The sequence below is a fragment of the Oxyura jamaicensis genome, chromosome Z (genome assembly GCF_011077185.1).
Source record: "Oxyura jamaicensis isolate SHBP4307 breed ruddy duck chromosome Z, BPBGC_Ojam_1.0, whole genome shotgun sequence".
Lineage (NCBI taxonomy): Eukaryota > Metazoa > Chordata > Aves > Anseriformes > Anatidae > Oxyura > Oxyura jamaicensis.
The window spans coordinates 53,775,507-53,802,833 of NC_048926.1; the positions used below are offsets into that span (position 1 = coordinate 53,775,507).

At 39.0% G+C, this 27,327-nt stretch overlaps 1 protein-coding gene across 2 annotated transcripts in view; it reads left to right on the forward strand.

The window, feature by feature from the left end:
* GAK (cyclin G associated kinase) overlaps positions 1–25,796 on the forward strand; it is a 78,458-nt gene extending 52,662 nt beyond the window's left edge. Inside the window, exons 20-28 of one of the 2 annotated variants that reach the window (XM_035309531.1) lie at positions 1,505–1,663; positions 2,555–3,022; positions 4,913–5,080; positions 12,379–12,513; positions 12,871–12,990; positions 16,155–16,367; positions 17,538–17,686; positions 18,794–18,970; positions 20,513–25,796. In XM_035309531.1, coding sequence (XP_035165422.1) covers positions 1,505–1,663; positions 2,555–3,022; positions 4,913–5,080; positions 12,379–12,513; positions 12,871–12,990; positions 16,155–16,367; positions 17,538–17,686; positions 18,794–18,970; positions 20,513–20,614 — 1,691 coding nt within the window. In that variant the 3' untranslated portion in view covers positions 20,615–25,796. The remainder of the gene's footprint in view (positions 1–1,504; positions 1,664–2,554; positions 3,023–4,912; positions 5,081–12,378; positions 12,514–12,870; positions 12,991–16,154; positions 16,368–17,537; positions 17,687–18,793; positions 18,971–20,512) is intronic. The other variant, XM_035309532.1, reaches the window with a different exon arrangement.
* The last annotated feature ends 1,531 nt before the right edge of the window (positions 25,797–27,327 follow it).

Genomic DNA, 27,327 nt, shown 5'->3' on the forward strand with positions numbered 1-27,327 from the left:
TATCAATGTTTTCATCGTACATATAACCAAGTAATTTAGTAACTAATGCTCAATTTCTCAACTGTTCTTCATGTCATCCATCAGACATTTAACTCTTTAAATATTGCATGTGTGCTTCATCTGTAGATGTCTATATTACTTCCATTTAATGCTGTTCAGTATCTTCTTCTGATATCAGTAATCACAGTTTTGACCTTTTCTTTAAGGCTTTCAAGCCGTGACCATGCTTTCCCTATAAAAAGCTTGTGATTTTGGTATACCATACATGAGATCTTACTCTCTACTTTTAATACTGTATGTTCTAATTCCATTTCTCTTGATAGAGAAATTTAATTGCTGCTGTCCTATATTCCTGCAGAATATGTTCTGCTTATCATACATTTGGGTCATTTTTTGTTTAATTTAAGACTTACTATCAATATAAACTATTGATGAACACTACTCTCAGCTCACTGAAGTTAAGGTGTTTTGTTGATAATGAGAATCTGTAGAAATTACTCCTGACCTTTCTAATTCTACTTGCATTTCAAGTCACTTTCTTTTTCTTATTCATAGAAGGTTTCAAATACCATTGAAAATATTTTTTTAAAACTTGCAAGAAGGGAAGAGTGTTTACTTTCTTCTGTATTATGATCTTATTTTATAAAGCTTACCCTTTTAAGATTGAATTTACGATATTACATTAAGCATGATGTTTCATGTATGTTTTCTGAAACATACAGACACTATTTTTTTCAACATCTGTTAAAACTGAGGTTGTGACAGCAGGGAGAAAGTGCTCTACCAGACGATGTTTAGATTTAGACAAATAGCTTTCTCCCAAGCATTCATCCCATTCTTTTCAAGCAGTGGATGAACACTCATTGACAAAGGGAATGCTTGTCTTGTCTTGAGGAAATCTGTTTTTTTGGGAGATAGTTATTACTGTAGGTAATTCAGCCCAAATCAGTTTTTTAATACAAGAGTCATTTAATGTCTGATCTCAGTCAAATAAGCATTGCAAGGAGAAGTTGATGGCAACTCAGTGTATTACTTGACATCTTTGAGATGCTTGTTAACAATTCCATATTATTCTCTAGCTTTATACTCGTTTTTCCTATATATGCACTTGCTCTTTTTTGATGTTCTGTTCCTAAAATAAGTTATTGCAGATGTTGTTCGTAGCCCTTGCCTGTTTTAGGGGATAGGTGGTACCAGTGAGCTGTTGAGCACATGTAGCTAAAAAAAATCTATTTTTAAAAAATGTAAATAGGATACTTGACTGCTTTGCTGTGAGTCTGATATATTAATGATGCAGTTTAAAATAGGGTCTTATGAGCCTTTGCAGTTGAAGCAGGCTTAGTAATGACAGCTTCAAACCTGGGAGACTTTGCCTTTGGAATAATACTTCAGGACAGTTGTCTCACTGTAGCAGTCAAGTACCAGCTGCTGTGACCAGGACTGAGTTTTAGAAGCTTCTCTCTAAGGGTTCTAGCTTATAAATTATAAATCTATCTTCTTTTAGGGAAACCAGAGCTGCCTAGACAGCCAGGTTCAACTGCACAATATGAGGCGGAAGCATCCCAACTGGAGCAGTCTTCAGAAAGTGCCCCAACTGAGACAGAATCCTCACATAGCAGTGGTACTGATGCAAATAACTTCTCTCATTCTCTGGATTGGAAAGGTATTTTTTCTCTGAAGTAACTATTTCTGTTTTCTTGTTAGACCTTCCAGTGAGCACTATAGTTCTTTCTTATACCCACTTATTCAGTGAAATTCACTGTATTGCCAGGTCGTGAGCAAAAGCTATTTAAAGAGTGAACTCTGCATGTTAACATGTTAGCAACTGTTAATCGAACTTCTTTTGGTTAAATACTAATGTGTTTTTTGTATTGCTCATAACTTACAATGAAAAGTGCAGTTCAGCATTTAACAATTTTAAGCTTAAAGGTCTTCAAGGGAGCATTTATATTCTGACAACCCCACTTAGGCCTGGCTGAGAAATGGAAGAAACAGACTAGCCAGTGGGGTCCAGATCAGCATATACGGACTGAGAAAATCTAACTTTATAGTGCATGTGTAAGTCCTATTTCTGAACTCTGCTCTGTTGGCAAACATTTCAGTAACTGATGCTGCTGCCATTGATTGTTCTCATAGAGTTGAGCAACAGTTACTGAATAATTTTCTAAGACATAAGTGGTATGATGTCCTGAGTTGAGATTGCCTTAAGTCAGTGCCATTTTGAAAGCATGTGTAATACCTTCTCTTTTAGAGTAGCAAGTATGGCAGAGTTATTTCTGATTTTTCTGAGTATGCATCATAGTTTTCTTATTCTAATGCTTTGTAGCTGGAGAACTCCTCTGTTAACTTGTCTAATCTGAACTAGTAGAGTGTGAGATGCCCCTTTGCCTGCCCTGTGCAAGGAGGTGGTACCCAACAGTTTTCATTTCCATTACCTCTTTAGAGACCTTTGTTTAAGGATTGCAGAAACCATAAGAAATCGATAAGCCTGACATTTTTTTTGGCAGAATTCTGTTAATCAGTTGCTGTTATATATATTATATTTTTTTTTAAGAAGGAAAAAGTCCAGAAAGTGGAATAGACAATAATTCATCCAAAAATGATCATGTTCAACTATCTGATGAGAGAGAAGAGAGTGATCCTTCAGATGAGGAATTCCCTGCATTTCCATGTGAAGAAGGGGTAGTAATTGTTGATGAGCGAGACTCTAGTACTGGGGAAGGAGAGTTGCCTTTTGAAGCCAGTTTTGAAGCTCCATCTGCATTGTTAAAAAAACCTCTCACTGAAGAGAATGTAGATTTACTGGGACTGATCTCTGATGTTTCACTAGAACAGAAACAACCTGTCTCAGAAATAAGCTCTTCAACAAGTAATGCAGACTTGTTGAACAATCTGTTTGTGGGTAGTGCATCACAGATCCCAGAAGAGTCCACTGAAGATCTTCTTGGAGAAGGAACATCCATGTTTTTCAGCAGTCAGTCTCTGTGTTCAGCTACTAATCAGATGGTGGATTCACTATCAGGTATGTAAAGTTAATCTCAGTACTCTTCAGCTGGCCACCAGGTAAAAACTGTTGCCTCTGCTGTGGTTGGAACACAACTAACATGTTTGATATGTACACTGAAGACATGTTGGTCTATGGCAAGAATTTGAATAGAAAGGTATTTTTAATGCATGAAGCAGACAAATTGTTGTACATTACCTGTATGTTTTATGTTGCCAATATCCTATTAGCTCTAAATGATGTAAACAGAAAAGTATCAGGTTTTGAGTTGAAAGCAAAGTCACCATTCTTAAAGAATCAATAACTTTCCAATGCAGCTGTTACATGATCTAGATCCTTTTCTAGATCCATATGTAAATAGCTTCTCTTGCTTAGGCTGAGAATTGTAGTAACTGCATTCATTTGCTTTATGTAGAGCAATTACACTAGATGTAGTGTATAGCTGTGCTGAGTAGGTCAAAAGGCTGTGTGTTATTTTTTGAGTGCTAACCAGATAAGACTGATAGGCAACTGGAAATCCTGTAGATTACTGTTGAAAACAGTATGATAATGCTACTGCTAAAAGCTGTTGCTGCTTTTACTGATGTATATGGCAAGTTTATATCTGAAAGGAGCATGTTAACTCTATCTAGTTTGTATTTAAAACAATGTTTTAATGTAGAGGTCTTTCCAGTGCATTGTTATCGCTTCAACATGTGACTAAACTTCTGGTAATAGTAACGCTTAGTCTGAATGTGCAGTAAGAGTTTTAGGAATATTAGTCAATCAGGGTAACTATTACAAGCTTTAGTTTATTTGTGCAAAGGTAAAATGTGTTTTTAGGGCTTTTAGGTGACTTCAAATATTTCTTCTGAAGTAATTCACTCTTGAACTGTGTTACTATGTTCAATGACAAATCACTTAATTTACCTGTTTAAACATAGGCAGAAGTCTATGAAAAGCTTTTTTATATCGACTCCAAAAAATGTGAGCAGTGGTAATTTATACGTATATATCATTCTACCTTTGAGTAGTATTATGAAAGTGAGAAAAAGCCACTTGAGTTTCAACTTGCACATCAAACTTGTACCTGAGGTTTTGTGCATGTGCTGTGTTGCAATAAGATAGTTTGTACACAAGAACTAAGCATTTGTTTTTTGAACTGTTACTGAGTCCTGAGAAATGCGATCACCTCAGGATGCATTAGAGCACCATGGGAAGATTATTCCTCTTCAGCTTCTGAGTGAATCTGGCAGGAGCCCTGGGCTCCTGAGGATTTTGACCCTAGAGGGCAGCAGTAACAGGAAGATCTGGAGCCATGATTCACCCAACTGTCACACGTTATACCATGCAGTATATAAATACTCTTCCAATTAGTTTTTTCTTCACTGCGATCACTAAAGACCTGTTGATAGTCTTGCTGCCTTTTGGCTTTTATTCTTGAGTTGATGCACTTTCTACCCTAGAGTCAGCAATGCCTTCAAGTCAAAGCGGTAGTATGAATGCATTTCTTGACTTTTTCAGTAGTTTAATAGTCTACTTTGTTTAAATTCTTTAGAAGTTTGGCATTATAGATCACTTTTTAACAAATGTAATTTTTTTTTATATGCAACTGATTACTCAAATTTAAGGTATGTCTTGTATGGAGGAAAGTAACAATATGATTGAATATATGCAGCTTTGCTAAGCATTCATGTTTGAGGACATAGCTGTTTTTACTGTGTATGGCTGAGAAACTTTCTATACCAACATGAAAGTACCAGTGTCTAGAGACAAAGACAGAATTGGTGACTATTTACCACAAAAACTCAGAGCTGCTTAATTTGCCAGCATAAACTCTGCTTTTGTCTTTGTCCCTGGAGTAGTAACGTTTTGTACTTTTTTCTAAAATTTGTCATAAGATAACTTTATTTTCTACTTCTTTTTTAGCTGATCCTTTTGACCTGTTCACATTGTCATCAGGTTCTGAGAATCCATCCCAGCCTAGTGCAGGCTTCTCTAAGAGCATGCTGAATGCAAATGCAACATCTACTCCTAATACATTTCTTCCTACAAGTAATTCATTTCTGTCTTCTGGTTCAGATTTCTTGAATTTAGGTAAGTGCACTTCTGGTTTACTGTTTCTCAACAGTTTCTGCTGCTTTGTGTATTTTGTCTTTTGGCTTAGTCAGGGCGGATTAGTGTCTTAATAAATCCACTTGTTGTGACTGTTTTAATTATCTCTCTGTTCTGGGGACACAGATAGACATGTACCGAGTTGCAAGTATTTCCTATGTAATGTGATTCTAATATTTATTTCTAGCGTTGCTAACCTTTTAAGAGCTGAATTTTCCTTCGAGAGCTCTTAAAAAATGAAGGTACACAAACACCTGCAAACATTCTGTCTAGATGACAATACTATTTTGAGTGTATTCAGGTATTAGTTTTTCTGAAAGCCTCTGAAAAGGGGTGAGTGGTTCAAGCAAATTAGTGTACAGCCAAATCTTAAAATGCAATCGGAGGTTAGCTTGGGCCTTCTTGACCTGATAATATACTTACGGAATACATTATGTAATACTCTAATCCTATTTGCTTCATTTGATTTCTGAGTATTCTTGGCGAAGCCTATTCCTCGTGCGTTTATTCTAAAATCTATTTACCATTAAACAAAATTTTGTAATACTTTGGGTCTTCCCTTAGCTTCATCTTGGGAATGTTATGTCTTAAGTGTTACTAAATGGGTCTTTTAAGCATGCTTATTCTTTAAAGAAGCATGCTTTTACAAAAATGAGGTGGCAAAGCCAAATGTGTTGTTTTTTTTAATTTGATTTTTAAAGAAAAGGGGCATGTACATGGTCTTGCTGTTTGTGCTGTTAGCCAATACTCAAATTCACAAAAGTAGAATTTGTAGAGCTAACTTTTTATCCATCACTATTAAAAGCAAGAGGGTGGGAACATCTTGCAAACCAAAAGATTACAGACCTGGATGGGCATTTTTGGAAGGATGGCAGCATTTTTGAAGGGGGTGTACATGGCTAAAATTTGATATTGAAACTCAGTATTTCAAATAAAAACAGAAAACTTGACCCCTATATGTCTACCAATGGTTGTACTTTGAAAACATATTACTGTCCTTTCTCAGAGGGCAGTGATTTCTAAAATTTCTTCACTGTCTAGGATTTATTTCCCTTCATTTACAAGAAGGCGCCCTGGGACGGTGAGTTAACCTTGGCTGATTACCAGATACCCAGAATGGTGCTCTTGCTCTCTCCTCAGGGGGACAGTAGGAGAAAAGATGAAAAATCTGAGGGGTTGAAGTATAAAGACAAAGGTCACGTAGCAATTACTGTTGCAGCCAAAACAGATTTGACTTCGGAATGATTAATTGAATGTATTGTCAATTTAAAAAAATAGGATAGCAAGAAACTAGTGAAAGAAACATTCCCACCACCCCACTTCCCTCAACTTCATTCCTTCATTCCCAACTCGTCAGCATCCTTCTCCCCACTCCGGCACATGAGGATGGGGAACAGGGACTGTGGTCCATTCTCTCTATAGCTCCTTCCTCAGGCTGTTCATGTGCATGGGGTCCTTCATGAACTGCTCCACCATAGGTCCTTCCCACGCGCTGCAGTTCTTTACAAGTTGCTCCACCCTGGGTCCTTTACATCTATTACAGTCCTTCAGGAATAGACTACTCCAGCACGTTCCTCATGGGTGGCAGCTTCCCCCCTGCCTTCCCAGTCATCTGCTACTTCATGGGCTCCTCTCCATGGGCTGCAGCTCCTGCCAGAAGTCTGCTCCTGTGTGTGTTCTCCACAGGCTGGAGAGCTTCCTTCAGGTTATGTCCACCCGTCTGGCATGGGGTCCTCCATGGGCTGTAGATATCTGCTCTGACGTAGTCCTCTAAGTGCTGCAGTGGGACAGTGTGCATCACCAACTGGTCAGGGCACAGCTGTGTCCTGCACTGAGTCTGCTGGAGCTGGCTGTGTGCGGCACAGGGCAGCCTCTAGCCTCTTCTCAGGCAGACCAGCCCTGGTGCCGAAACCTTGCCATGTAAAACCCAATACTGAGACTAAAACTCTGTGCTGTCAAGAATGCCTGGATAGCATATTACTCAGATGCATTTGCCATAACCTTAATGAATTTATTGTTAAGAGCAGTGGTATCCTGTTCCTCACCCCTGAATCCAAAAGTGTTTTCTTTGCAGAGCTTGAGTACAGTTTTTAGTTGCCCCTCCTGGTAGACAGAGTAGGTCTAGTTGACTTTGCTACTGATTGATGCAGTCTTATTAGCTACAGATAAATTGGATTTAAAAAAAATGCAGTTATTTGCTTGGCTTAAATAAGGGCTTTCTCCTTGAGGTAAAGGGCTAGCAAACTAAGTACCCTCTCCACCATAAATTTAGGTGTTAGATTGCAGTTGTGATCACTTCTGCCAGGATGAATCAATCACTGTATTACCTGCAATATTTGTGTTCCTTCCTATAGAGAAAGCAACAGCTGTATGTTCTAGTTGTGTAGATGCCACTCATGCCACTTTTTATGGTGCTATTATTGTCACAGTTGCACGAGGTTACCGAACACTTTTTTTTACTGTTTAACAAAAGGTTTGAGCAACACTGATCCGTGAAGTATAGTCTCTACCATAATCTGCCTCACTTCAGAGGCAGGGTCTTCTAGAGACTGTTTTGAGTGGGTCAACTAGCCAGGGTCAAGTAGAGCAAGCTCCTCAGAACAGTGTCCTTTCTGATATTTACCTTCAAGATTGCTGACTCCACAACCTTCCTGGGCAACCTATGGCAGTATTTGACTACTCTTACAGGAAAAAAAATATTTTTTCTGTTTAAGTGGAATTCCTTTTTTCAGTTTGTGCTCACTGCCTCCTGTCCTTCCAGTGGACAGTGCCAAGAGTCTGGCTCTGTCATCTTTATTTCTTCCTTTAGTATTTATACACTTCGAGAAGATCCTTCGTCCCTAATCCTTTTCTCCTAGTTAAGCAATGCCAGCACATTCATCCTTTCCTCATGTGACAGGTGCTCCGATCCCTATGTGACAGAACCCTTTTTTTGTACAAAATTGAAGTTGAAAAAAATACACAAATGAGAATTTCTGCTCTTTAAACGTTTACCTGCAACCTCAAGGAGACCATCAGTATGTTCAGCTATCTGTAACATTTGAGCAAGTGTGGAAGAAATATATTTTTATATATCTGACTTCTGTGCTTAATGTTTGTGCTTTGTTTTTTGACTTTGGTGATAACATGCCCTGGTAAATGCAGTAGCCTGTCTACTATTTTGATGTATTTTCTGGAGGTTTCTGTCAACATATGCTAAATATACTTAAAATGTACCCATCTTCAGGCTACGGTTATGCATTTCCCAATATTTATCAGTTTCTGAAACTGTTGCTATGCAAGATATAAAAACTGTGGAAGTGGAGAAACTGGGTTAACATTTCATGTTTCTTTAAGTTTACCTTTTAAATGACAGCTTGTCTGTGTGTTTAGCTGAAAAGAAGTATGTATTTGAGGCTTTAGCATTCCATCCAGTCACAAGTATCATTTTTAACAAGAAAATGAGGAATATTAATAGTTTTAGTGCTTTTAATATGAAGGAGTGCATATGACTGAGAAGACATGCTGACTAGCAATTTGAAAATTGCAGAGGAGAGTGTTCTTAAAAATGACAGATTTGGAAAAATGGTGTGGAGAGAGCAGAAGAAAGTGCAAACATCAGGTCATTAAAGTGAGGAACAATTTAAAACTCATTAAAAGTAAATTGGCAATGTCAGTGCTCATTTAAAACAAGCTGCAGTGACAAGATATGGTGAATCTATTTTTGGAGTAGTAGTGAGTGTCAAATTAAATTCTAAAGCAATGGATAAGCTTTCTTTTGGTAGTAAACAATTACTAACCTCTATAGATACGAGGAGGAATGCTGTTCAGTGAGCACTAATTCAAGAATTAAAATTTTAGGCTTATTTCTCAACAGTGCTTGAAATTTAATGGAGTTTTAAAATATAAGCTTGATTAATAGCAAATATATTTTTTAAAGAATGTGTGGTCTCTTAAGGCATTCTGGCCCATAATATATATATAAAAAAAATAGATCGGTTCTACTAAAACTGTTTTGGAAGGAAATCTAATTTTCTGTGAAAATCTTCAGTTGTTTGAGAGAGAAGCTGAGACATGGGATTAGCGTTTACTTAAGAACAGATCACCTGCTCTTAAGTTTAAGTGGCTACCCCTACAAAATTTTCAGTAGATGAAAGTGTGTGTGTGTTTTCAGTAGATGAAAGTGTGTGATGAAAGTGCCCAGAGAGCTGTGGTAAATGGAGTCAAATCCAGTTGGAGGCCAGTCACTAGTGGCGTCCCCCAGGGCTCGGTGCTGGGGCCGGTCCTCTTTAACATCTTCATCAATGATCTGGACGAGGGCATTGAGTGCACCCTCAGTAAGTTTGCAGATGACACCAAGTTAGGTGCGAGTGTCGATCTGCTCGAGGGTAGGAAGGCTCTGCAGGAGGATCTGGATAGGCTGCACCGATGGGCTGGGGTCAACTGCATGAAGTTTAACAAGGCCAAGTGCCGGGTCCTGCACCTGGGGCGTAATAATCCCAAGCAGAGCTACAGGCTGGGAGATGAGTGGTTGGAGAGCTGCCAGGCGGAGAAGGACCTGGGAGTGATAGTGGACAGTCGTCTGAATATGAGCCAGCAGTGTGCTCAGGTGGCCAAGAAGGCCAACGGCATCCTGGCTTGTATCAGAAATAGTGTGACCAGCAGGGCTAGGGAGGTGATCGTCCCCCTGTACTCGGCTCTGGTGAGGCCGTACCTCGAGTACTGTGTTCAGTTTTGGGCCCCTCGCTACAAGAAGGACATCGAGGTGCTTGAGCGGGTCCAAAGAAGGGCGACGAAGCTGGTGAGGGGCCTGGAGAACAAGTCCTACGAGGAGCGGCTGAGGGAGCTGGGCTTGTTCAGCCTGGAGAAGAGGAGGCTCAGGGGCGACCTTATCGCTCTCTACAGATACCTTAAAGGAGGCTGTAGAGAGGTGGGGGTTGGCCTGTTCTCCCACGTGCCTGGTGACAGGACGACGGGGAATGGGCTAAAGTTGCGCCAGGGGAGTTTTAGGTCAGATGTTAGGAAGAGCTTCTTTACTGAAAGGGTTGTGAGGCATTGGAACAGGCTGCCCAGGGAGGTGGTGGAGTCACCATCCCTGGAAGTCTTCAAAAGACGTTTAGATGTAGAGCTTAGGGATATGGTTTAGTGGGGACTGTTAGTGTTAGGTTAGAGGTTGGACTCGATGATCTTGAGGTCTCTTCCAACCTAGAAATTCTGTGATTCTGTGATTCTGTATTCTTCCTCAGTAGATACATGTTTAGTGCGCATTTCTGAAAACAGAATTGGTTTGTTTGGGTATGAAAATAGATCATCTTTGGAAGTCTGAGCAGGTATGTATTTCCTCATGTGAGAATGTACTGATCTGATCAAAAAATAGTGGGAGGCATAGAATGTGATCAAAAGAAAGTTGAATAACCAGTGTACTTGTCTTCCAAGAAGCTGTTTTCCATGGTGATTGTGCTCTTGGTTGGACTCTAAACAAGCTTGAAAAACTTGCATCATAAACCAGCCTTTTGGTTCACAAGAAATTCCATTGATCTCTGTGATTAAAGGCTTTCTTCTACAGATGAGAAGTTACATAAAGAAAGCTTAATGTGTAGTTATTTCCTTCATTGTGGTTTTATCACAGGAAAACTTAATTCAGTAAGTGGTTGTAAACTTTCTCATCTTCATGTGGAAAACATATCACTGCAGAGATCATAAGCCAAATTTTTTTCTAGTTTAAATATCAGTAGTAATTATTAATTTCAGGCCCAATTTCCATTTTGGGAATGGCATATAGTATGTAAAATTTCTGAACTGATGAATAGTCACTTAAGTTCTTCTGCAACCTATAGCATTGCTATATAGCAGATAGCTAGGGTTCTGAGCACTGAGAGGCAAATTCATTGTTTTTCCCTTGGTTTTAGAGGCAGAAAGATGAGATTTAAATCTGGAGAGAGGGTTGAAAACTTTACTTTCCCTTCAGTAAGCTTCAGCAGCTGCTTGGTGCCTTTTGTTCCAATGTCTTCCTTTGCATGCAGTAGAGAACTGCTGTAATACAGGCTCTTGGTAGACTTTTTTTGCAGAATATCTGATGTCTTCTCTTTCCAACTGTATGGTCCAAGAGCTATTTTTTAGTAGAATTAGAGAGTGGATTGAAGTGGTGTAAGTGATATTTAACTTCAAATTATTTAGTCATAAAATAGCTTGCGTGATTGGGTATCAACGTTGAGAGCGTAAAGTTGAAAAGCTGATAGAAGAAAAAAAGCTGTACTGTAGTAGTCAAAATATCCCTGTTCAGATTGTGGTTGATGGGTTAATGTTCTAAACTGTAGGTATTTGAATTGTCATTGAGCACCACTAAACATACTAGTTTTGCTGAAAAAGCACCTCTTGGTGTAGCACTGACTGTTGGCACAGTAGTGAGGAAATCGTTGAATTCCAAAGGTGTGCTGCCTTACTGTGGGCATTTACCACTTGTGCTTGGGAAGGGGATGCTCAGAGCTGAAGCACAGCATCCTTCGAGTGCTCCTTACTTTGGACCTCTCTCTTTCTGAGGATGGCCTAGCTCATGTACTGTGTGTCAGTGGGAAAGGGGAGAATCACTTGTAAGGCTCAGGGTGACAAATGTGTGTTGGAGGGGTCACTTTCTGAAAATTAGTGGTAGCATGTTTGCATACTTTCAAACGCAAATGCTTCATTGTCCATTTTCAGTTGGTGTGGTGGTTTTGCTTTGCACACAGAAAAGTGCCTTTAATTGATGGACCTAATGACTTGATCTTTTTGCAGAAAATATTGCTTTAGCTTTATCCTGCTCATTAATTAAATACATTCATTACGATATTGGCTATAAAAGGGATCGTAAGTTTGTCAAGAGCTCACTTTTTCCTGTGAAGCCTGGTATAAGCAAATCTACAGGTTGAAGTAACCTGGCTCCACCTGTGTAGCACGCAGACTGATAAGGAGCACCATTTCACAGAACACTACTGCTTTCTGGTTACGTGCTGCATTGGCGGTAACAGGAGCATGCTCTGAAGCCATCCATTAGATATTTCTTCTGCCTATGAGACCTAAGCTGTTAAAGTTATAGTGTTACCTTTGGACAAAATTTTCTGAAGTATGTGGGATGTTTGAAATACGAATTAAAGAATTTGGTGGGAAGAGCCTTCTGAGTCCCATTTAAGAGCACGCTACTACTATGGAGATACCTAAACAGCCCATGCTGACAATGTGGTAAAGCTCTAGCAGTACTGGCAAAATACTTGTTATTGTGGTAATTTTCTTAAAAGAATAATCATGGATTTTTTTTTCTTTTGTAGAGAACTTGAGACCAGATACATCTAAAATGTCATCTTCTACAAGCTACCCAGATCTCATTGGTGAATGGGATTCTTGGGTAGATTATTTTGGACCTATCAATGCACCATCGGCACAGATGAAGTCTGCTTTTGAAGGTATGATGAAATAAGCGTTCCATTAGGGGGATAAGAAATACGCCAGACTTGGTCAGTTTAGTCACCTGAAACTGCTGAACATGTCCACCTGCCTTTTGCTCTGTTGCTTAAAGACTCTATGCTCTTGTGCTAAAAGGGCCTCTTTAAGGCACATGAGTAGTTTTTCAGAATAAGTTCAATGTATAGGAACCAAGTAGTTTCAGTTGCCTATAGTAATGGTGATTCTTGTTCTGGTAAAAGATGTAATCTAGCAGAATACTAGGGAGGTTTACCTGACGTGTTGAAGAAATTGCATTTCTATTAATTTTCTCGGTTTCTAAATAAACCAAGTACATGATGTGTTTTCATATTAAACAGGTCAAGTTATTACCACAGGAAGTCAGTCCAGTGTGTCTTCAGGTCTGTCCTTCAGCCAGGCTAAGCCTCAGAACGTTGACCCTTTTGCTGATCTTGCCAATCTTGGACCTGGTCTTTCAGGTAAGGCCTTACTTTCATGAGTCTGAACTTAATGTTTCTCTGCTTCCTGATTTTCTTACTGTTCCAGTAAGTGTAAATGACAGCTTATGTAAAGTTTTCTGTTAAATGGTAACAACCAGCTTCAGGCAGTTGCTGTGAGCGGATGTGTAACAAGCAACAATCATACCTTTATAGAGATTGTGTGAAATATGCAGAATTATGTTTCAGAAGGTAACTTCAGCTGTGATTTAGAAATGTTTCTCACGCTTCATGCTTGAGACTTCTGGTTGAGAAGGTAAGAGAAACTATTTGCCTCTGCTCCAGTAACTGATCATGGGGTTTCTTATATATTTTTGCTTGATACGGTGCAGTGAAAGATATAAAATGGAAGCCAAATGAAATTATTGATTAGGCCCAAAATGAAGGGGGGGGAAAAAAGAACTGTCAGCTCAGTACTTTTCTTAGAATTAAGTAGGTCTGTATAGCTGTGCTACTCAAATCTGTCATGTCTGGGTCTGATTTGTGCTTGTTGTAAATACACTAATTCCATCAGTATTATAAAGATTTGCCAACTTGCAATTGTATGTACAAGATAGCTATGTAAGATGGGACACATCCCAGAGTAACACTTGTCCCAAAATGTTGCATGCACCCAAACTTAGGTGTTTTCACAAACAGCAGAAAAAATAAGGGCAAGGGAAAGAGCTTTCTTTTCAGTACCACGCTACCACAGCTAATGGCCAATTGGCAGCTGTTAAATGTGACTAGCTGCAAGAGTCTAAGAAGAGCAATTTGGAAGAGCCTATAGCTACTGAGTTGCAGAAAAAATATGCTTTTACCTTAGCTTGAAGTGACAGGCTTCTGTTGCCTTGGCAATTAGTATTATATATTGAATTGAATAACCTCTTGGTGAAATTACCTTATTTAAATGCAAGGTAATATACAATGCTGGCTTCTCTGCTGCCTTGCAAAATTCTAGTATTGAAATAGTGCCAATAAAGCTGCTCTGCAGGAAACAATTTACAGAATTATTCTAGTTGAATAATTCAGGTAAATATGGACTTTTTACCACTGTAGGCAGGGTGAGTAAACTCATTTCATTTTAGATTTGGAGATGCGGGTATGATTATACACTGAATGAGTCGAGGGAAGTGTAATGATTTTAGGATTCAGATCAATTCATTTTAGGGCAATGAATCTGGTGAAGGGCCTAGACAGCAAGTCTGGGGAGCAATTGAGGGAACTGGGACTGTTTGGCCTTAAGAAAGAATGCTTGGGGAAGACCTCATCATTCTTTATGACTCCCTCAAAGGAGGTTGTACTTGGGGGGAGTGGGAGGCTGGTCTCTTCTCCCAAGCAACAAGTGACAGGATAAGACAAAATGGCCTCAAGTTGTGTCAGAGGAGGTTTTATGAAAAATTTCGTCACTCAAAGGGTTGTGAAGCATTCGAACAACCTGCCCGGGAAAGCAGTTGAATCACCATCCCTGGAGGTATTTAAGAGATACGTAGATGTGGTGCTTAGGGGCATGGTTTAGTGGTAGACTTGACAGTGCCAGGTTAACAGTTGGACTATATGATCTTAGAGGTCTTTTCCAACTTAACTGAAAGTCTAATCGTAGAATCATTTAATTTTCATTAGAAAAAAGGACTGCATAAGGAGGTGGCCAGGTGTCACTGGGCTAGTTAATCTCAGGCTTGAAATGAATCTTCAGGGAAGTGTAAGAACTGCAATTCAGACTTAGTATTGTATATATAGGGTTTATATGTCTAAATAGAGTTTATATTGCTGAGCCTAGCCAGACAAGCTTTGTTTTTCTCTGAATTTTTGGGACAAATAAAGGAATAGAAAGATAGAAACAAGATCAAGTAAGTCTAAACTGGCCTGAAATGTTTGAACTGAAAGTTAATTTCTAATCATCAGCAGCTGGGTAAGAAAATAAGTGTTGATATAAATATTAATTCACCTTTCTTCAACTAATGAGACAGGATTATAAGCTTGTCATTCAAAACCAATTAATAAAAGAAGTCTTTCCATATTTGAAGTGTCAGTATTTAATTCATATTAAAATTCAAACTTCCTGTCTGACTTCGGTTGTGTAACCATCCCTATAGTGACACTAGTGTTGGATTTTTGTCATTTTTAGGGACCTCTTCCAAGATGAAGAGGTCTTATTCTGCTTTAGGTTGCCATAAGTGTGGTGTTAAATGTTTCCCTTACAAAAAAATGTAGATGCATCCAAATTCAGCTATCATGCAATTTTTTAATTCTTATTGGTATATGCCAAGACATCTTACGCTGTAACTTCTCAGGGGAACTGATTTCTAGAAATGTTGCCAAGGTCAGACAAGGGCAGTCTAATGGACAAGGGCAGTGTAATGGTGGGTTGGTTTTGAATAAATTTCAAGTTTATCCTCATCAGTGAGACAAAAAGCTGGATAATGAATTTAAAAGCTTGGAGCTTTATTCTGCTTACTTTATTTGTAGTGAGTATTGCAGAGTGGGGAAAAAAGGTCCTGGATGTTCTTCCCAAAGAGAGTAGCTGGTGAGGCTGCTAGGCAGCTGTATCTATACCAGCTAAGAGAAGGAAAATGGGATGTAAATAATCAAGACAATGTTGTATTGTTAACACAGGCCTATGGATTGTGCTGTGAAGTTTTCAGGAGATACTGTAATGACCAGCGTTTTCTTCCTGTGCTGCATAGCATATGCTGATTACTATTGCGTTATCTTCTGAGTTTTCTTAAATAATAGTCCACAAAATCACTAAATAGGAAACTTAGAAAGTATTCATTTGAAAATATTCGCAATATATTACATTTTCTTGATCATAATTAGCTTTTAATGTCCTCTGGTACATATTAATAGATGTTGAAGTGTAACAAATTGGTAGGCATAACTGCTGTCACTGAGTTATTTTTTTGGCAAGAACACATGCCTGTCTGATCAGATGAGTGAATGCTTCTGCTAAAAATTGACAGTTGAGAACTTGAGGTAAGGCTGGAAGAGTTTTTTTTGTCATGGCCCTGGCTCCTGCTATCCAAGTTGTTAACGAGACCAGTGGTTCTTTATGCTTTCTCTTGTATAGCGGTGTCACTGTAAACTGTAGTTAAATGTTAAGGTCAAAGTTTATTACTTGCAAGTGACATATCGAGCTGAACAACTAATTTGTTATTTATTGTTAGGTTCCTCCACAAGTGGATTCTCCGGTAGTGGGTTTGGTCAGAAGACTGCTCCATCTCAGAAGTTAGGAAATCAGTGGCAGAAATCCACAAAACCACTAAGTACTTCGTGGCAGTCCCAGACTAAATCCAGCACTACAGCTAAACCCAATTATACAGGGAACTTCAGTGTTATTGGAGGACGAGAAGAAAGAGGAGTCAGAACCCCAAGCTTTGGTAAGTTTTCTGAGGGCGTTACTTATAATGGCCTGTGAGAAGTTAGGTGTGCTGTTAGCCTCAAACTCTCGTACCTTTGTCTTTTTATTTGTTTACATTTAGATCATATCTAGTATAAAGTAGAAGAGAGCTTGGCAAATCTGGTGTCCTGCTTTTGTAAAGCTACACTACAATATCACAGATAAGCTGACCATGGCCCATTTGCATGTTTGCATATAAAGTCTCAGGGCTATAGTCTCTCAGCCAAATGGGTACTGGCTTTCTATCATTGAATTCAAGAGGTAAATTTGCATGAATCTGCATGAATGCAGGGAAGAGAGGTAGGTTAATAACATTGCTCAACAGGCAAAAGGATGCAGCCCTTTCCCTAGCTAAAGAGTAGTAGCTAGTCTTAAGAAAAATTGATGAACTTAAATGTACTGCAGATCACTGTTTCGAAGACCAGAGATGGGGTAAGGAGCTGACAGATTCATTCTTGGAACCTTATGTGCCTTATGATGGACATGTTGTCTTTCTGTATTAGCCTTTTGGAAGGGGGGAAGGGGTGGGAAATCCTGATTTATTGGTATCAGGATTAAGCCTCCCTTTCAATGGTAGTGAACAAGTACTTCATTTAACTTGAAATGATGTTGTGGATTGGACTGGATGACATCCAGTGCTCTCATCCAACTTGAGTTGTTCTGCAGTTCTCCAAAATTTGTGGGTTTTGTAACAGTTCTGTAGCTGTTTTTGTTGATATTTTTTTCCTTTGTTATTCCGTATGAATTTCAACATACTTAAATGTACAGTACATTTCTGACTAGACCGTTAAATGTTTAGTCATCTGAAAAGCTGCTGTGCAACAGTGAGAATTACTCTATAGTGGAAAAATGAAACCATTTCCAAAATCATGAATAGCTAGATGTATACTTCCTCAGATCTACTCAGCTTTTAAAAAAAAAAGAGGGCACTTAGTCATGAGGTACGAGATTTTATTCTGCTTTACTGAAAACTTGCCAATGACACGTTTCATATGTCCTTTTGCTAGTCTTGTGGAGTCTATCTAGCTGCTGAAGGGTATTTATGGTAGTGATGAAAGTTACGCAGGTGTAGCTAAGTGCATGCAGTATGTTTCTCCAGTTAATGTGTTCTCCCATGTAACTTTATTTAATGTTTTTTTTCCTTTCATAGGTCAAAAGCCAAAAGTTTCAGCAAATGACTTTGAGGATCTCTTATCTAATCAAGGGTTTTCAGCTAAATCTGATAAAAAGGGACCAAAAACTATTGCTGAGATGAGAAAGCAAGAAATGTCAAAAGATATGGACCCCTTGAAACTGAAGGTTGGTTTGACAGATTTTGATTCAAATGCAAATCTGAGCTTATGCTTTGAACTACCAATAACAAAGCAAAATGATCCAACAAAAAAACTGATAAAGCAGATAAGTGAAGTTTTATTTGTATTTAAATGAAAATGACTGTCATACTACCGTGAAATTTATTAGCATGAACAAGAGTTAGCTAGTGATGAAGCAGCAGGGACGAGCACAAAGTATGCAAAGTTCCTATTTCTATCAGCTGAGCCTGGAAAATTTAAGAACGTACCTTGTTAAAGTAGACTTTCTGAAGCCAAAATTGTTCTTAATTTGTAGAGTTCCAAAATGTCCCCTTAGTAAAGATGAATTAAGCTGATAGCACAACTATCTTTAAAGAACAGGCAAGTGAGAACAGATGTCTTCAGGGTGACCACTTGCATGTAGAAGTTAGCTGGTTCTATTGCTGTCCTAAGTATTAGAAGTAGTAGATTTGGAGATGGGCTGTACAACTAGGAGTCTTTTCTGATCAACTGTTCAGATTTTCTTGGTGTATTGATGATAACAAAATACTAATACATTTGCATATTTGAATATTACCGTTAACAAAGTCCACGAAATGGACAGTTATTCTAAGTTTCATGGAGATATCTGAAAGAACACTTCAGTTTTTGCAAATTGCTTAAGCAACCTATTAGCATACGTGATCTGAAACTTTTGTATATAAATCAGGTGAGAATCGTAGTGAAGAAATTCATGTTGTAGCCTGAAAAGGAGTTAATGTAATGGTAACAGATGTTTTTTAGTACTCTTTTCTATTCTCTTGTCATGAATTGTACAGGGTTTTGTAATACGTAACTAACTCATTAATGTCTTTTCCAGTGACAGAATTTCTGTAATAAATCAATAACAATGAGCTACTGTCTAGGGACAGGTGCAAAACACAGCTTTTGATTGATAATGGTATGAGATGCAAGGAAGAAGAACGTAGTGTAAGACAATTGGACCTGGGAGATCAATACAGCAAGACAATTGTACTTGGGTCCCAATCGTGTACAGAATGAGTGAGCATTCAGATTGTATACAGAGAACGATTGCACTATTGCATTCATTTTTTATACGTTCTGTTTTTCGCAGATTCTTGAATGGATTGAAGGAAAGGAGAGAAATATCAGAGCATTAATATCAACTCTTCATACAGTGCTTTGGGAAGGGGAAAATAAGTGGAAACCTGTTAGCATGGCAGATCTAGTAACACCTGAACAAGTAAAGAAGTACTACAGGAAAGCAGTGCTGGTAGTTCATCCAGATAAGGTGAGTGTGTTCCTCTAATCTTCCCTGCTTTAGACAGAAATAATAGAAACTGGTTTTACTGTACTGTGCATGTCTCTGACAGATGCTGCAGTGTTGGTTCTTGATCAGGATCCTAGATGCTCTTTACTTCTCTTTCATTCTCTTCTGAATTTGGTGCCTTACTACATCTGGGTAGTGCAGGATTTTTCTTGTCATCCTGACATAGCACAGAATTCAACAAATCAATGTTATCAAATAAGATCCCCTGAATGTCACTAATGCCTAAATTTGGTTATGTTGGGTTCTGATTGCATTGTGGCATACTTAATGCTAACTGGTGGACTCTGCTTTATTTCTACCAGCTGAGTCTTTAGGACTTTTAGGGCTATTCACCAGTATATGGTGACTAAGACTGCCACGGCAAAACTGGTGGGGATAAACCTGTTGAACCCCCTTTACAAGAGACTACTCAACAGTTGAAAAAAAAATGCAATGAACACAACATTCCACTTGTTTTTAAATATTCTGTGCATTCTCTTGCTGTTTCTCTTAGTCTCCAAGCATATGAAGGTAGCATCTTCTTCTGAGTTGTTGCTCTAGGCTGTGTTTTAGGTATAAAGGTAAGCATTGAATATACCTAGTTTAAATTTTCAAGCTTATCTTTGCTGGTAGTTCAGTGAGCAGTTGTTCAAGTCCTTTGTTCTGTTGCAGCCATAACAGAGAAAATAAGACATTCTTTTTCTCCCCCCTCTTCTTTACTGTTCCTGACTGTGTGGTTTACTTCAACTTTGTGTTAGTTTCTTGGTGATTTCTGTGAGCCACTTAACTGCTCAATGCCAGAATACAAGCCTTTTTGGACCATTTTCTTCTTCAGCTTTGATTTCTTTTCTATGACCCTGAGTTAAAGCAATACGCAAATTCTTAAAGTGCTACAGCTGGCAAAAGCCAAGCAGAAGAAAGGGAGTGACACCGGCAGGTGCCTTTGAAGCTTCCCTTTTCTTTTATAAAGAGCCTGTTAAAATGGCTCACTCCATATTGTGGGACTGGATCTTTATTAACCATGGGGGTTGGACTGGCCCAGAGGTAGGGCTGCTGTGAAAAGGCAAGGAATCTTCTTTGGTTATCTCCCTTCGAGTGTGGAGGCAAGTGCACTGCCAGGCACGTGTAGTTAATGTTGAAACTTAAAAATCACTTACAGTCAGCATTATTTTATATTCCTACAAGGACTGTTGGGAAGCAACTGCAGAAATGGCTGGATTTAGTTTTTAGAGCTATTAGCTGAAAGGATTTCCAATCTCCTCCTTTCATAAATAGTTGTTAAGTTTCAGTAACTTATGAATTGCACAGAAGTTTGAAGTAACATAAGGAAACCAATGCTTTGGCTTTGTTTAAAATATTTATGGCAAAATCTGTTTGAGGCAGTAAAGCTGCGTGCCTGCAAAATGATACTCACACAGTAGTCTAATGTTGTTCACTATGTTAACAAGTAAAAAAGTTAAAGATGTTTCCCAAGGCACACAATTCCAAGTGCTTTTATGTTTTTAACATTCTGCTTGTTTACAGGCCACGGGACAACCTTATGAGCAATATGCCAAAATGATCTTCATGGAATTGAGTGATGCGTGGTCAGAGTTCGAAAACCAGGGGTCCAAGTCCCTCTTCTAAAAGTTCGTCTTCTATTGAACTACTTCCAAAAACTGGAGTTGAGCATTGATGTGACCTTTTCACCTATGATTTATGAAGTGCTTTTCCATGATTTCAGCACAGTTTGCAATCATGCACTTAAATGTGGTGATGTATTTTGTAAGATGTGGAGTACAAAGCATTACATAGATGCGTTAAGAAAACAGCTGCTCAGTACTTGAAGAAATCATGGTCTGGGGATAAAGATTTTTCAGTTTTATATATAGTAAAATGGAATTTTAATGAAGTTCCATGATCTCTGGTACACTAGTATCAATTCTAAATCATTCCACTTCCGCTGATCTCTGCTTTATCCTCTTCATTCCCCAATTTGTTATTTTCAGTAGTTTCGTGATTCAGTTTTGATGTTTCGTGCCTGTCACCTTACTCATAGTGCTTTAGTTATCAGTAGTAAGTCTGTTTGGATTATTTCAAGTCTGAAGGTGTATATTTTCATGTGTATTTTATGTAATCAATCTGATAATCATTCTGTAAATAATATTTTCTGACAATACCTATGTTCCTTACTATAAATTAACAGTTGTTTAGCCAAAAAGACCTCAGTTGTAGGCAAAGTCATCCAGGGTTGTTCTTGATTTTCTTTTTTGTTTTGTTTTTTACATATGAATCTAGAAACAAGTCTTGGCTTCAAAGTCTGCATGTTCCTGCTCTGTTATTTATTATGAACCTTTGGAAGGCAGTACTTATTTTACTAATTCTTTAAATGGTATCTTTTCCATCTGATTTCAGTGGAACATGCTTTCCATTGGACTTCAGACATTGATAAAAGTGTTATTCTGGAACTTGACGTGCAAGCACAAAACATAAAACATTTTGCTCTGCTTTGATTTGTTGTCAGTGAATGCTACATGTTTTATCATCATCTAGAGAGCATTTAGAGTTTTAACACATTTTTGCAGCATGTCTGAGCTTATGTATTTTGAGATAACGCATGACAGTGTATGTGCAAACATGGGATGTATTGGTAGTGTTGTATTTCTGCTCATCCCCCTTCCATGCACCAAGTACAAGATGAGCAGAGGCCCAACGTAAGAACAGAACGTGCCGTGTTCTCATCCCTACTCAGATGGCAGTTTTCACTAGGGATGAAATAAGTGAATGCAGATGGCCAATGACTGTTACATTCTGTACAGTTATGAAATGCAATTCTCAAATCAGATTTGAAAATGTCAAAAATCAGCAACATCTGAAAAGGAAAAAATAGGATTTTAATGCCACCTGAACAGTGTATTGGATGCAGTTCTCCACTGCTGAGCTGGCCGGAGAGCCTGGGGGTTAGAGACCTGTGAACAAAAGTTGCAATTCAGTCCATGTTCTAACACTATCAACTACTTTGCTGATGGAATATGGTGTGTGTATGTATATGCACATATATTCAGCTACTATATTTTTTTTTGAAGTCAGAAGCCAGGATCAGTTATGGATCAGGAAGGCTATGTATTATTTGTAGTTGCAGTTGTATTTCAGTTGCAACTTTGAAGCAGTCTTAAGTCCCATTAGATTTATTCTTCATGAAAGCAGGTAATTCACTTTCTGACTTTTCCCTTGAGACGCCTCAGGGTTTTTTTTACGTGTGTGGTCTGCATCCTTAGAAATCAAAGGCTTGTGGTATGTTCTGTGTGTTTGAAACCTGGTTGGCTTCTTACAGTTCTAAGGCAAATGATACATACAGGCTTAAGTATAGACATGTAATGACTGACTGCACTCCTGTCTACAGTTGAAAGAGAAAACATTTCCAAGGGAGCTGCTTTTAGTAAGGAAAAAAGTAAGGACTAGAAAAACCATGTTCCTTTCAGCACATTCAAGAAACTTAATTTTGAGGGACACATTTTAAATTGCTCTCTTCTTGAATTGAAATTTTGGAAGAAAATCTTCCTCTGCATTGAATGCTTGGTAGCATTTTCTGGATGACAACTATGTTTCTCTGGTTTTATTTGTCTGCTCCTATTTACAAAAAAACTAATTACAAAAATTTTCTTGAAGAGCAGCCTTAGATACAATTTTAAGTGAGCAGGGAAACATGAGCACAGGTGTTTTAATTGGAACCAAAGATCTCTTGAAATTGACTGCCCCTTTTTAAAACTACAGAAACAGACATTTGGCTGTGGGATCTTCCAAGAGCCATTTGATACTTAAACTTAATTCAGGTTGACAGGAACCCTCTACTTATTTTACAGGTTAATCACATCTGGTCCTCAGTGAGGAACTGTCCCATTTATTACTCTGCTCCTTTCTACTTGCTTGAATTTTACTGTGAGGAATCTAGGAGGGGTTCAGACTTCAGTGAACTTTCAAATTGTTAAATTTTGCTTACAGGGCGTTACTGAAATCCAGTCCTTATAAAATCCAGCTTCTTATACAGTCCTGTGTTCAGCACAGCTAACTGACACAGTTAAACAAAAATTCTAAACCAAAATGATTTCACTGTCTAGATTTAAGTGGTGAACACAGTAAACTGAAGTTTTGTTTTTGATAGTGCAGAATGAGGACCAGTAAAGGTGCTTCATTGTCTAAAGCTAATACATAACATTTTTTAGTTATTGAGAGTAGGGAAGTTAAGGTAAACTTTATATAGGGTTATACTGAGTCTTAATGTTGCTTTTAAATGAGATGGCCATTTGGAAGAAGAAAAAGTCTAGAAGTTCTGTCTGAATTCATCTTAGAAATAAAAATGGTTAAAGCAAAAAACAAAACAAAACCAAACAAACAGAAAACACGCCACCTGGGAATGAGGACTTTTCCCTTGCTCGTGCTCTGTACTTCATTGTCAACTTGTTGAGTGCTGCTGTATGGGAGAAAACTGCACCCAAACCATTACGCATACATTTCATTATAGCTGGAAGGCTTTTCAGAATAGGCTACAGGAAAAATGATTAAGCCGAGATTTGATTTTAACTGATACTGTGAATCTTTTCTGGGTGTAAAATGCATATTTTCCATTCATGCTTATTCATTGCACGCATTTTGAAATGTTGAAATGAGGTGGTCTGCCAAATTTCTAATGCGGCACTTGCATTTTGGAGAATCTCCTTGACTCTTGCAGCAGGTGGTTATGCTTTCTGGCCCATGTTTGTCGTTCCTTTCTAATGACAAAGAATTGATACCATCTCTTTGCAGCCTCCCAGTATCCCAGTTCTTAAACATGTCAAGCTACTCAATTTTATTGCAAGAGCAAGGAGAAAAGAAGCAACAGATGAAATGAAGAGTAGAGAAGAATATCTAGACTCTAACCTACATCTCAAATGGTGGTGTTGTGTTTGTTTGTTTGTTTGTTTTTTTTGTAATTCTCCCTTTGCTTTTCTGGAATTCTCCCTTTACTGACTTGTTTCTATCTATCCCTGCTAAAGATATGTCTCCAGTAGGTCTGTAGTCTGCTTTTCCAGCCCTTTTAGAAGTGCTACTGACTGGTTATAGACCGGTGGCAGTAACCAAGTGCTTGGCGTTTTTTGCAGAAGTTGCTCTGAAGTAGGGCCTTTGAATAGGCAGGGCAGATTTCTGCTAGTTAGTTCTGAATTAGGTGGTTGGTTACGTTACATTGTTAGTGGCAACTCTGGCAACTTCTTTTAGAACAGAAATCTGTGAAGAAGACTATGTTAAGAGTGTATTTGGCTAGGACCTGCCTTACGGAGAAGAGTAAAGCGTCTTGGCCATGTTGTGGAAATAAGTTTTAGCCTTTGGCATGGTCATTTGGTGTTTGTTAGTGCTGTTAGATTTCCTTGAACTTAATAGCAGGGAAGAGAAATGAAAGCGAGCAGTTAAACATTTGCATTCCTATCAAATCATAGAGTTAAGCTCAATACTGTGAGTGAATACTGATGCCCAGGCATCAAGTCTGGGAGGTAAAGTTCCTCTGTGTTGTCACTTGGGTAAAGTTTAGGTAGTTTGCTAATTAATGGTAGCTTTCTCCAGCACATACAGTATGGGAAGCTGACAGCAGTGCTGATTAAGTACATTTCCATGGAACAGTGGCAGTCTTCGGCTTTACACCTCTGAGGGTAACGACTGATCATGAAAAACGCCTTGTTTACCTCAATTTTCTTGTTAATTCTAAAAAGTCCCTCTAAAACTGTTTTGCCAAGCACAAAGTAGCACCTCCTTCCTGAATGCAGACTGTCTCTAAGCTGCATGCAGAGGATTAATATTTTGCACGAACCAAAGCAGAGTTTGAGGATAACTGAAATCTCAGCTGCCCTTTGGGATTGCTGGGTTACTATTTTTTTTTTTTTTTTTTTTTTTTTTTTGCTGCTTGCAGAAATATTTCAGGGGATACATACATGTGGGAACTTTTTTGCTTCTTAGCTCTGTCCTTAATTGTCTAACAATTGCAGTGTAATGAATGCTTTGTAAATAGGTTCAAAAAAGTCCTGTACAGTTGCCTGTGCTTTGAGTCTGCTGATGTCTTCTGTCAAGACCTTGCAGGTGACTGACCTGCAAAAGCTGTAGAAAGAACTTCTTGCTTCCCACTGCTTGAGTCTGTCCCTGGTGCAGAGTAGCTCTAGCTACCAGACATGGAGACTAGGAGCAAAGGGTGACTCCGCTGAAATGTGGTTCCAATCTTGATCAACCTTGGAGTGCTTGCTTGCTCTGTTTGGGTGAGCTTATTGTAAACTGCAGTTTAGACTGCATCAAACTTCAAATATATGCTCAAAAATATAAATCCAGTCATTTTTATGAAGGATACATTTTCTCATAGAAGCTTTTATTACCAAAAGGGGATTAAGAGGCATTGTGAGAACTCCTGAAACTCTTTAGTGGAATGTACTGTATTTTTGCAATGTAGACTTGTAGAAGCAATTGTCATCTCCATGATAAGGACTTAGCTTGCTCTGAGGTCCTTACTGTAACTACTTGTAGTTGTGATTGTACTTTCTATACCTGTGATTTTTCTGGTTTGGGGTGTGTGGAAGAACAGAAAAGATACTTAAGTCCTATTTTTGCCATCTTCCAGGAAATGCAATGTACTGAGTAATTTTGCTACTAGTGAAATGAGAATCTATACCTGTATGTATATAAAGGTAAAATAATCAAAGTTAAACCTGGTTTAAAAATAGATTTAATGTTTGGCACAATGTCCTTGAACAGAATATTTTGCTTTGAAATGTATTATGACATAATCAGTGATCAATTAAAAATAAATAAAAATAATTTGCATGTTTCTTTCTTCAGCAGGGGAAAAATGAACTGAAAATGCAAAGCACTTCCAGTACCTTTTTCAGAAAGATATTCAAGAATTTAGAGAAATGGTGCTCATTAGTATGTTACAGTTGACTGCACCTACTAGGAAACTGAGTGCCTCTTCAAAAGGTCTGCTCTCCTGGCAGAGAGGAGCCCTTGCAGCCTCCCCTGTGGTTTGGCAGCTGAAGTTCTTAGACTGATGTCTGTGTTTTGTGGTGGTTTCACACAGCTGGGAGGCTGAGCACCACAACTGCTCTCTCACTCCCCCTCCTCAAAGGGAAAGGGGAGAAAATATGATGAAAAGGGCCCAGAGGTTGAGATGAGGACACAGAAATCACTCAACAATTATCATTACAGGCAAAGGGCAAAGCAGTCTCAAGCAATAAATGATTAATCTCCCCATGCTGTAACTAACAGATTAGAACAGTGAGGAACTCAAAGGAAACTAAACACACCTTACCCCCATCCACCATCTTCTACCTCCTCCCCCCGAACAGTGCTGAGAAACAGGGAATGGTGGCTGGAGTCAGTCCCTGATGCTTTGTCTCCACGGCTCCCTCACGGTCACTCTCTGCACCTGCTCCCCGTGGGGTGCCTGTCCTTGTCGTCACAGGCCCACAGCCAGCAGCTGCCCTTCCTTCCCTTCCAGCCCTGCGCGGGGAGGAGGAGAGGAGGCTGCCCTGAGCCGGCCTTGCTCATGGCAGGCGACTGACTGTCCCTGCAAGGAATCGCAGGTCTTCCATTGCCAGCTGCTGGCCCAAGGACCTGTGCATGCACATTCTGCAGTGCTACCACACTACTCTTCAGCCAAAGCTCCAGCACACCCATCATTTCAGATGTGTTTGTGCGTTTTGGATGCACATGTTGGATGGGAATGTTTCAAGCTGGGGCACTGCTGCCTGCTTTCCCCCTCCAGGAGCTCACGGGATGCCCTGTGGCTAGGGGTGCCCAACTGCTTGAAACAGGAGCCAGGCACCTCCCTCTCTGCCGTCTTAGCTGCGTTGGAAGCAATGCGTTCCCTTTGCTCTTGTGCAAGAAGGTGCAAAATTCAGGCTAAGTGACAGCAGTTCCCAACGAGTTGAGACCAACAGGATGTGAAAAGCTAAGTCTGAGATGTACCTGGAGGAGTGGTTGGCAAGTGCATCGCTAACAGGATCAAAAATCTTGTCTCCAGTAAATAAAAGGAGATGAGCTTCAACTTCCCGTTCTGTTGCTGTCAAGTGTAATGTAGCTGCTTCAGCTGAGAAAGGAGAAATGCTGTTCTTTAATTTCCGTGCTATCCAAATAGTATGAGAAGATTACTCCTGATGCTGGAAGATCAGCATCTGCTGGGAGATGAGCACTGGCTGGACAAAAAATCCGTTGCTGTGATCCGCAATGGCATTGACTACCTCTTCCTCTTTCCTCCATCGATACTGAAATGCAAATGTATATCCCAAAGTGTTTGCTTGTTTCTTTGTTTTTCCTAGCACAAGGATTTGTTATTTGTTGAGAAGTGT